This window comes from Cervus elaphus, chromosome 8 (assembly GCF_910594005.1).
Source record: "Cervus elaphus chromosome 8, mCerEla1.1, whole genome shotgun sequence".
In the NCBI taxonomy this organism is placed as follows: domain Eukaryota; kingdom Metazoa; phylum Chordata; class Mammalia; order Artiodactyla; family Cervidae; genus Cervus; species Cervus elaphus.
Genome location: NC_057822.1, coordinates 16,109,665 through 16,119,345, shown reverse-complemented (window position 1 = coordinate 16,119,345; position 9,681 = coordinate 16,109,665). Strand labels below are relative to the sequence as shown.

Genomic DNA, 9,681 nt, shown 5'->3' with positions numbered 1-9,681 from the left:
CAGACAGGGAACAAGACTCAGTCGCTCAAATGCAGCACAGAAGAAACTCTCAATGCATCCGCGTTCCGTGGACTAAACAATCCCTTCCAGGGTAACCAGAGTTTAAGGGTCGCGCCGCAGGAGGCGCTCTTGTACCCCACGTAGGAGCCGCAGAATCCCTCCACCTCTCGGGATACTGTGATACAAAGGAAGGGTCGCGGCCGCAGCGGCCAAGGAGACCCTTCCTACTCTGGGGCGAAGGGCGGCCCCGGTCTCCGTCTCAATTAAGGCAACTGACGGCGGGCGGGAGCGGAGTGAACAAAAAGGTTAGGACGCGTGGCCCCGGGGGATACCACTTGCCAGTTCTTTGGTTTGGCAGGCGCCTGTCCTGGGGGAGAATCGCACCTCCAACCATCGGGGCGCCCTGGGGCAGGGCGGGGACCCGGCGGGCGCCCCACCTCCGCGGTTGCGTACCCCGGACAGGATGGCGACCGCCAGGCAGCGGGAGGTGGCGCGGTGCCCTGTCCTGTCCAGCACCTGCCCCACGTTCCCTTCTGCCGGAGAACAGGGAGTCCGGGCTTCTCTTTTCCCCAAAGACAAACTCGCTCGGGAAAGCCCCCACAGGCCAGCGGCCAGAAAGGCAGATGTAAACGGGGATGCGAGCCTGACTTGCGAGCGACAGGGGCAGTGGGAGGGGACCCCGACCCGAGTGGCGCCCCGCCACTCCCCGCCTGCTCCCGGCTGGGCAGCGGAGTCTGTGGCCCGAAGGGGTGCAGCCAGGCGAGTGCGCGCTGAGCTTAGTTAAGGGGAGGGGGGTCTCGCGGTGGGACTAGGGCCACGGGTCCTTGACTTAAATAAAAGAGAAGGGCGACCCACTCAGTCTCTCTCCTTGCCCCCCGACATCAAGCACTGCTGGACTTGGCAATCGTCCCTCCTCCGCAATCCCAGACTCCGGGTTTTCTCCATTCCCAAATCGGCGGCCCCCAAGAGACAGACAGAGGAACCTGCCAATGGCAGGACGCAAAGCGTCAACTTTGTGTTCGCCCGCCACTCTCAGCCAGTGTGCGCTCGCTTCTCCCGAGTCCCGCCTTCCGTGTCGGGCGCCCCCTTCTGGCAACACGGAGATGAACCCTATCTGTCGCCATCTTGTGTGTGGCACAGGTATTTTTCTCTCGAACGTCTTTGCACTCAATTCGATCTTTCCTGCCACAAAGCTGGTGTCTCAGTTCGACAGCCAAGTGCGATAGCGATAAGAAGACGGTTGCCTACGGTTTTCGGATCGTCCGAGTGGGTTGGGTAGCCACGTCACGCCACGTTCGCCGAGCCCAGCGCCATCTTGAGTGTGGCGTCCGGATGATTTCCCTTCTTCGGGCTCCGCGTGTTCCCTAAATGGCGCCCAAAACTTCAAGGAGCCCCCAAGGACTAGCCCACCCAGTCTGAGGGACGATTACGCCCCCTCGAGTAACCTAGCAAGGAATATGTTCAAGTACCCTTCACAGAGCCTTAAGTGGGGCGGGAGAGCGACAGACTCGAAGGCCGGGCCCTGGAAGCAACCCAGTAGCTGTCGCGACGGCAGTGACCGCTCGGGGCAGGCGCAAACCACAGCTCCGAAGTGCGGGCACCCGCTGTGTGTTGCGACGTCCGTGGGCTGTTCAGCTCGACGACAGAGCCCATACCGGCCCTCGAGTCCCCTCGATGCACGAATACCCACAACGTGAATGCTTGGCACGAAGCCCACTCGTCGGCTGGCTTTGGCGACGGGCGCCTAGGCTGGGTAGTGGGCGAAGGGTTCACCTCCCCAAAGACTCGGGGCACCCAGAACTGGACGCGGGTAGAGGACGTTAAGGGGTGGCCCAGGTACGCGGGTCTCGGCCTCACGCCCTCATCGCTCGTCGTGGGGCTTTCCACCGACTCGCGCTCGGAAAATTCGTGGTGGAATGTGCCAAGGCGCGGGGGTGAGCATCCCCGGGCTACGCAGGGCACCGCCCGGGGCGAGCACAGCCCAGCACCCGGCCTGCCCCTCCCCCTCGCTGGCAGCCGTCGTGTGGGCCAGCCCCCTCCTCCTCCTCCTCTTCTTCCCTCCCCTCCTCCTTCCGAGCAACCGCGGGGAGGGGTGAGGACTGGGTGGGGGGAAGGTGGGGGCTGGGCGGGCAGCTTTGCCGCGCTTTGGCTTTCTGCGTCAGCAGCCGCGAGCAAAACAGCAGCGGGAGCGCGCGCCCCGAATGCGAGTGCGCGCCCCTCCCCCCGCGGCGTCGGTGCTGTCGAGACCCGGCAAACTCAGACCCCGAATGACAGGGCGGCCGGCGACTGCGCAGCACGGACGCACCAAGGCACTGCCGCTTTAAGCATGCTTGCCCATTGTTCGGAATCGAGCCAATGAGCGAGCGCCCGCTCCCTGCCCGCAGCCAATGGCGTTCGGGTAAAGGAGGCCGAGCGCCGCCCACTAATCTATATTAAAGGTTCTGGCGCCGCGTGAGTTCCCCACTGGCTGCTCTGAAAAGCCATCTTTGCATTGTTCCCGTCTCCGGCTTCACCGCTCGCCGCAGCCACCTCCGCCGCGCGCCATCTCCGCCGCCGCGGACTCCGGCAGCGTTACCGCCAGAGTCCTCCAACTCCCGCTTTTCTTCTCAGTCCGTTGCATCGGATCACCGGAGTGCCCCATCATGTCAGACGCGGCCGTGGACACCAGCTCCGAGATCACCACCAAGGTGAGGTTAGACGCCGCCCGCCCGCCCTTTTGGGGTCCGCGCGCCGCCACTGCCGGAGCGGTGTTTGGCGCGCAGCGCCCGGCTCTGCCCGGAGCCCGCTGTTCCTATCATTCGCTGAGGAGCCCACCCGCTCCCGGCCTAGGCTACTAGGTAGCCCACTCTTTGTGCGCGTGCGGGGGAGGGGGCGGGAAGCGCAGTGGGCAAACGTGATGCCCATCCGGGAGTGACCTGGGGGCCCTCAGGGACCCGGAGATGCCGGTGCGGAGGCCGACAGGCTCGAGGGGAGGCTGCTGCACGGGCTCCCGAAACTTGTTTGTGACTCTGTGGAGTGGCGGCCGGAGGATAGGGGCCTGGCTAGGGGGTCGTCGGCCCACGGGGCGCGCGAAGATAAGTTTGAAACTGGAGCGCTTTTGGAATCGGAAGTGCCGGGGTGGGGGGGCCCGCGTGTGCGGGCGCGGGCCGGCTGCGGGAAGTGGCGGCTCCGTGGCGAGCGCCCGTCCGCGGCGCTGCTCTTTGTTATGCGCCGGGCGGCCGAGTTTTCGCGCCTTGTAGTGGATCCGAGGAGGTTTATCTGGACTAGGTTCCGATAAGGCGGAGCAGGGCGGCGGGGCCGCGGTGTCGGTTGTCTTCCCGCGGAGGTGTGAAGGTCTCCGCCCTGGCTGTCCTCGGGGACGGGAGGTGGGTTTCCCGGGGTGTGCAGGAGTGTGCCGGGAGCAGCCGGCCACCCTCAATAACTCACCAGCGGTACCAGGCTTCGCTGAGGAGGAGGCGAGCCCACGCGCTGGAGGGGAGGAAACGGAAAGTGAAGGAGCGGCGCGCCGGGGCGACGAGGGGCGCCCCCCGTGGCTGCCCGGGGGCACCGAGTGTGCGGCTGCTTCGGGGACTACGCGGGCGAACAAAAGCTGCGGCCGCGACTACCTTCTTGCGGGGCCGAGCCGCGCGCCGGGGGCTGTTGAGGCCCGGTGATGCGGATTCACTGCCCTCGGTTTTGAGATCCTGCGCGTTTGGCGCAGCTCCGCTCCTGCGCGCCGCGTCGGTCCGGCTGCCTGCCCTGGGGAGTGTCTCCGCCCTCGGCGGGAGCATGGCACTTTGCGAAGGGACCGCTTTTTTTATCCTTTGGTGCTTATTCCTGCCCCTGCGGAGACAGGCGCGAGTCACCTTGGCGTCTCCTTAACCCCTGTGCCCCTGGCGTCACCCTTGGTTCTTTCCCAGGGGCGACTGCCCGAGAGGAGCGGGGTTTGGGACACGGATCTCCGCCCGGGCTCCCTCCGACCCTCTCTGGGCCCAGCCAGGGAACTAGTTTGAAGGAAAGGGTTAGCCCTTCCCAGCGCGGGCGTTCGCTTTTCCCCCCCAAGGTGATTTCCCGCTAGGAGCCTTAAATGCCCGTGTGAAATGCGTTTCCGACGGCCTCGGGCTGCGGGGCTGCTAAAACCCCGCGGACTTTGGGGCGACCTCCTGCGGGGCTTTGCCCGCCAAATACAGAGACGTAGGCCTGCGAGGGGAGGCGGCGGGGGCGCCCAGAGGCCCGGAAAGACTGGAAAGCAACTGGCGCGCGCCCGGCGGTGCCAGTGCAGCCAGCGGGCGCCGGGTCTCCAGGGTCAGGGGCGCACTCGGAGGCCCGGGGCCACGTGCTCCGCGCGCGCGTTGCGTGCAGAGGCCCGCGCGCAAAGCCCGCCGGGCGGGGGTGCGCGCCTGCGCGCCACGACCTCCCCGCCCCCACAACTCCCCGGGGCTCCGGCCGCCAGGGGGCGGGAGCGGGCGGTGCCGGGGTCTGCGCCGTGTCGGACGGGGATCACCAGGAGGATGGGGCCAGCAGGTGCCCCGGGGCCCTTCACCGGAAGGCGCTCGAGCGGCCTCCGGTTCCCGGGCTGCTCGAAGCCTGTTTGTGTTGGCGGCAGAGTGTGCCGCACTGGGTGGAAAAAATTACGGGGCTGCGGGGTGTCCGCGGCGGCGCTGCCCCTTGGGGCACGGGCAAGGCGCGGCCTGACGGACACCGAGCTGGCCCTCGGACGGGCGAGAGAGCCACGGAGGGAAATTTGGCGCTCCCAAGTGCCAAATTTCAGGGACGGCGTGCCTGAGTGCAGCAAGGCCTGGTTTGGGCCCAGGAGTGTGTCGCCTGAGCCCGTGACCATGTCCAGGGCTGTGGTTTGCCTTCTCCTGGGATGGCTGTGGCTTACGGAGGGATCGGTGGGATTCTGGTTCCTTCAAAGAAAGCCCTGTGCTTGCCAGATCGTGGGCTCCGAGCTCGGCTGCGGGGCCTCTGGCTGGAGAAGCGGCTTCCCCAGTTTTGCCAGTTAGTTCCCTCCCATTCCCTTCCCAGGCTAGTCCACCCACGGGAGTCCTCCCGCAGTGTCAGGGCCCTCCCCCATTGCCTTATTTATTTATGGCACATACCTGCTGTCTTCCAAGAAGGATTTGTGAGAGGCGGAGCTCTCTGGTTGGAAACAAGTGTGTGATGAGAGAGTGTGAGTGAAGTGTTCCTGGGCTTGTCTGCCCGGCCAGACAGGTTTCGGGCTGTGGTGCCACATGGCTTGTTTCCTAAGAAGCATGAGTAAAGGTGCGGTGGGAACCGCTGTCCTGGATCCGTTTTAAAAAGTGTGTTGTGTGTTTTTAAGGGTAGAGAAGTAGGATGAGATCCTGGCCACAGACACACAGTAGTATTCTTTGCTCTCTCCCACCTGTAACTTTGAGCTTGTAACTTGGGAGATCAGGATTGGCACTGAGTCCCTCCTACCTGTAGGTTTGGGCCCTTTTGCCAGCCCTAGGTTACTCAGAAGACTTAATGGTTCCCTTTTCCTTTTTGAAGGACTTAAAGGAGAAGAAGGAAGTTGTGGAGGAGGCGGAGAATGGGCGAGAGGCACCTGCAAATGGGAATGCTGTGAGTGTCCGCTGTGGTCATGACCCCCAGCAGCTCCTGGCCTGGAGTTCTTAAAAGACTTGGGGCTTAATCAGGGGTGGGGGGGGGCGAGGCCTTGGTCAGTTCTGTACTGGGATCTCTGGCTGGAACTTGAGGGGGCATCTCTCTGGGGATCTAGTCTGTAGAAGCCCAGGGCAGGGTCTGGAAGAAGGGACGTGGGGGGCAGAGTGATAATTCTGTCCTCATCAACAAGCTGCTCTGCTTTCTGTCGAGGAGAATGAGGAAAATGGGGAGCAGGAGGCCGACAACGAGGTAGACGAAGAAGAGGAGGAAGGTGGGGAGGAAGAGGAGGAGGAGGAGGAAGGCGATGGTGAGTAGCTTTGTTCCTCTAGTACCTTTTTCTGGTCTTTCCTAGCAGATGGGGAGGGACTGGGGTCTCCCTGGGGGGTGGCAGGTCCAAGGGACCACCTCCAACTGGGCTTGTAGCCGCAGAGCCAGCATCTTCCTCACTTTAGGCCAGTGACTGGGGCTGTGCCCCCAGCACCACGCTCACTCCCACTGGAGAGTGCCCTCCATGCCCTGATCAGTTGGTTGGTGGGGCTTCTCTGGTTTCGCTTGGGTCTTCTTACCTCTGATGACAAGATGCCTGTGATGGGCAGTGCGGGTGCAGCGATTGCCCGGCTTGTCAGGCAACAGAGATGGCTCGGTGGCACTCAACCCTGGCTACTCTTACTGGAGATTGCCCAAGGAGCTGTGGTTTTCCTGTCATCGTGTCCATCTCCCCCCCCCCCCCCCCCCACACACACACACCGTTGGTGGCTGCCAATGAGTGGGAGAGTCCCAGGACCCACTGTGCCTGGTTAGTTGAGGAAGGCAGAGTGGTTTACCTGGGCTTTGTTCTCTCCAGGTGAGGAAGAGGATGGAGATGAAGATGAGGAGGCCGAGGCAGCTACGGGCAAACGGGCAGCTGAAGATGACGAGGTGGGTCTGGTCTGGCTCAAGTTGGCAGGGAGGGCTGGAATCTGAGACACTAACACTGGAGGGGCTGATGGAACTTAAGTGGTTATAAGATGTGGTGTGTGGTCCTTCTCCTGAGCTGGAGTGGGAACAGGGGCCCTCTGGAACCGCGCGTGCCTGGTTTTAGCTCTGCCAGCAGGAGCTCAGCCAGTGGGAGGGTGGGCCCAGGGGATTGGAAGAGGCCTTGACAATCCTTCTCTTCCCAGGATGACGATGTGGATACCAAGAAGCAGAAGACTGATGAGGATGACTAGACAGCAAAAAAGGAAAAGTTAAACTTAAAAAAAAAAAAAGGCCGCCGTGACCTATTCACCCTCCACTTCCCGTCTCAGAATCTAAACGTGGTCACCTTCGAGTAGAGAGTCCGGCCCGCCCGCCCCTGGCGGGCAGCGCCACCCGCAGACGACAGCGCTCTCCACCACCCAACCAAAACCACAACGTGAATTTGCAACAGGGGAGGAAAAAAGAACCAAAACTTCCAAGGCCCTGCTTTTTTTCTTAAAGTACTTTAAAAAGGAAAATTTGTTTGTATTTTTTATTTACATTTTATATTTTTGTACATATTGTTAGGGGTCAGCCATTTTTAATGATCTCGGATGACCAAACCAGCCTTCGGAGCGTTCTCTGTCCTACTCTGACTTTACTTGTGGTGTGACCATGTTCATTATAATCTCAAAGGAGAAAAAAAACCTTGTAAAAAAAGCAAAAACAACAACAAAAAAAAACAATCTTATTCCGAGCATTCCAGTAACTTTTTTTGTGTATGTACTTAGCTGTACTATAAGTAGTTGGTTTGTATGAGATGGTTAAAAAGGCCAAAGATAAAAGGTTTCTTTTTTTCCTTTTTTTGTCTATGAAGTTGCTGTTTATTTTTTTGGCCTGTTTGATGTATGTGTGAAACAATGTTGTCCAACAATAAACCGGAATTTTATTTTGCTGAGTTGTTCTAACAAAGCTGTCTCAGGCCTGGTTTTTCTGTTTTGGTTTCTTTAGGCTTTCTCCAGAGGGGCAGGGGCAAGAAGAGGGGAGGATCTTCAACTCTGACCCTGCTGTCTTTCCTGGGGACAGTGGGTTGGAGACCTCAGTTTGGGGAGGTGTTGCCCCTTGGCACCAGGGTCTGGTGGGTGGCCATCCTGTAGTCAAGGACTGAGCTGCAACTGGCTAATGGGGACGTGATGGGAGCACTAGACCTGTGGGCTGAGGAGGGAGCCACTTACCAGCTTCATCTCTTCCTAGGATTGTAGTGAGAGCATCTTCCACTGAAGTTGTTTAACCCAGTTTCATTGGAAAGGTGCGGACACCTCTGTACGCTGGGGGAACAGGCTACATGCTGGGCTGCCCTCTGAATCCAGGAGGTGGGGTGGGGGGTGGTCCAGGCCCAAGTGTGAACTTGGGCCAAAGATCCCAGAGATGTCATCTCCCTGTGGGACAACGGCTAGCCGTGCCCTTCACCTCAAAGGCCTCACTGGATTATCCTGGCCACTGAATGGCTCCCCCTGGTGGTGACACGTGGCATCTTCTGGTCCCTTAGGACATATATTCCAGACATGAATGCAGCCTAGGTTTAGTCACTAAGAGCTAAGTCTTGTCCAACCTTTGGGACCCCAGAGATTGTAGCCTGCCAGGCTCCTCTATCCATGGGATTTCCCATGTAAGAATACTGGAGTAGGTTGCCATTTTCTTACCTAGGGGACCTTCCTGACCCAGGGATTGAACCTGGGTCTCCTGCATTGCAGGGGCATTCCTTAGCGACCTTGCTCTTTTTCAAAATCCCGATCTCCAGAAGAAGCAAATACCTTGGTTGAGGGAGAGACACCTGCCCCTTCAGCACTGTAAGGGGTGATGGGTGAGCTGCTTGAAGTTTTCAGACAGGTGAGTCAGGAGAGCGAACTGGACAAAGGGACAAGCTCAAGCCCTCAGGGAGAGAGGTGACTGGTCAAGAGCGCTCTTAAGAACCTTCTGGGGGGAAAAAAAAAACTTCTGGGGTCTACAGATGAGCCTTGTGTGGTGGGGTGGGTCCACAGAGGAGCCTCGTGTGTGTGGTGTGAGGGGTCCACAGAGGAGCCTCGTGTGTGTGTAGTGTGGGTGGGCCCACAGAGGAGCCTTGTGTGTGTGTGTGATGTGAGGGGTCCACAGTGGAGCCTCCTGTGTGGTGTGAGGGGTCCACAGAGGAGCCTTGTGTGTATGTAGTGTGGGTGGGTCCACAGAGGAGCCTTGTGTGTGTGTGGTGTGAGGGGTCCACAGAGGAGCCTTGTGTGTGTGGTGTGAGGGGTCCACAGTGGAGCCTCCTGTGTGGTGTGAGGGGTCCACAGAGGAGCCTTATGTGTGTCATGTGCGTCCACAGCTGAGCTGCACGTGTGTGCTGTGAGGGGTCCACAGAGGAGCCTCATGTGGGGGGTGTCTACAGAGGAGCCTCATGTGTGTGTAGTGTGGGTGGGTCCACAGAGGAGCCTCGTGTGTGTGTGGTGTGAGGGGTCCACACAGGACCCTTGTGTGTGGTGTGAGGGGTCCACAGAGGAGCCTCGTGTGTGTGTGTGGTGTGAGGTGTCCATAGAGTAGCCTTGTGTGTGGTGTGAGGGGTCCACAGAGGAGCCTCGTGTGTGGTGTGAGGGGTCTACAGCAGAGCCTCGTGTGTGGTGTGAGGAGTCCACAGAGGAGCCTTGTGTGTGTGTGGTGTGGGGTCCACAGAGGAACCTCGTGTATGTGTGGTGTGAGAGGTCCACAGCTGAGCTTCATGTGTGGTGTGAGGGGTCCACAGAGGAGCCTCGTGTTTGTGGTGTGAAGGGTCCACAGAGGAGCTTCGTGTGTGGTGTGAGGACTCTCAAGAGTCTGCTCCAATACCACAGTTTAAAAGCACCAATTCTTCGGCGCTCAGCTTTCTTTATAGTCCAACTCTCACGTCCATACATGACCACTGGAAAAACCATAGCCTTTACTAGATGGACCTTTGTTGACAAAGTGATGTCTCTGCTTTTTAATATACTGTCTAGGTTGGTCATAACTTTCCTTCCAAGGAGTAAGTATCTTAATTTCATGGCTGCAATCACCATCTGCAGTGATTTTGGAGCCCAGAAAAATAAAGTCAGCTACTGTTTCCATTGTTTCCTCATCTATTTGCCA

At 59.6% G+C, this 9,681-nt stretch overlaps 1 protein-coding gene across 2 annotated transcripts; it reads left to right on the top strand.

Moving 5' to 3' along the window:
- The first annotated feature begins 2,438 nt into the window (after nucleotides 1-2,438).
- On the top strand, nucleotides 2,439-7,515 carry PTMA (prothymosin alpha). 2 transcript variants are annotated; one of them, XM_043909697.1, is made up of 5 exons: nucleotides 2,439-2,687; nucleotides 5,494-5,565; nucleotides 5,821-5,914; nucleotides 6,452-6,525; nucleotides 6,768-7,515. In XM_043909697.1, exons 1-5 carry the CDS (start codon nucleotides 2,643-2,645, stop codon nucleotides 6,813-6,815), a joined length of 333 nt encoding a protein of 110 aa, XP_043765632.1. In that variant the 5' UTR covers nucleotides 2,439-2,642; the 3' UTR covers nucleotides 6,816-7,515. The 2 variants fall into 2 exon arrangements, with proteins under 2 accessions (XP_043765632.1, XP_043765631.1); XM_043909696.1 differs by having other exon boundaries at nucleotides 5,818-5,914.
- Nucleotides 7,516-9,681: the final 2,166 nt, after the last annotated feature.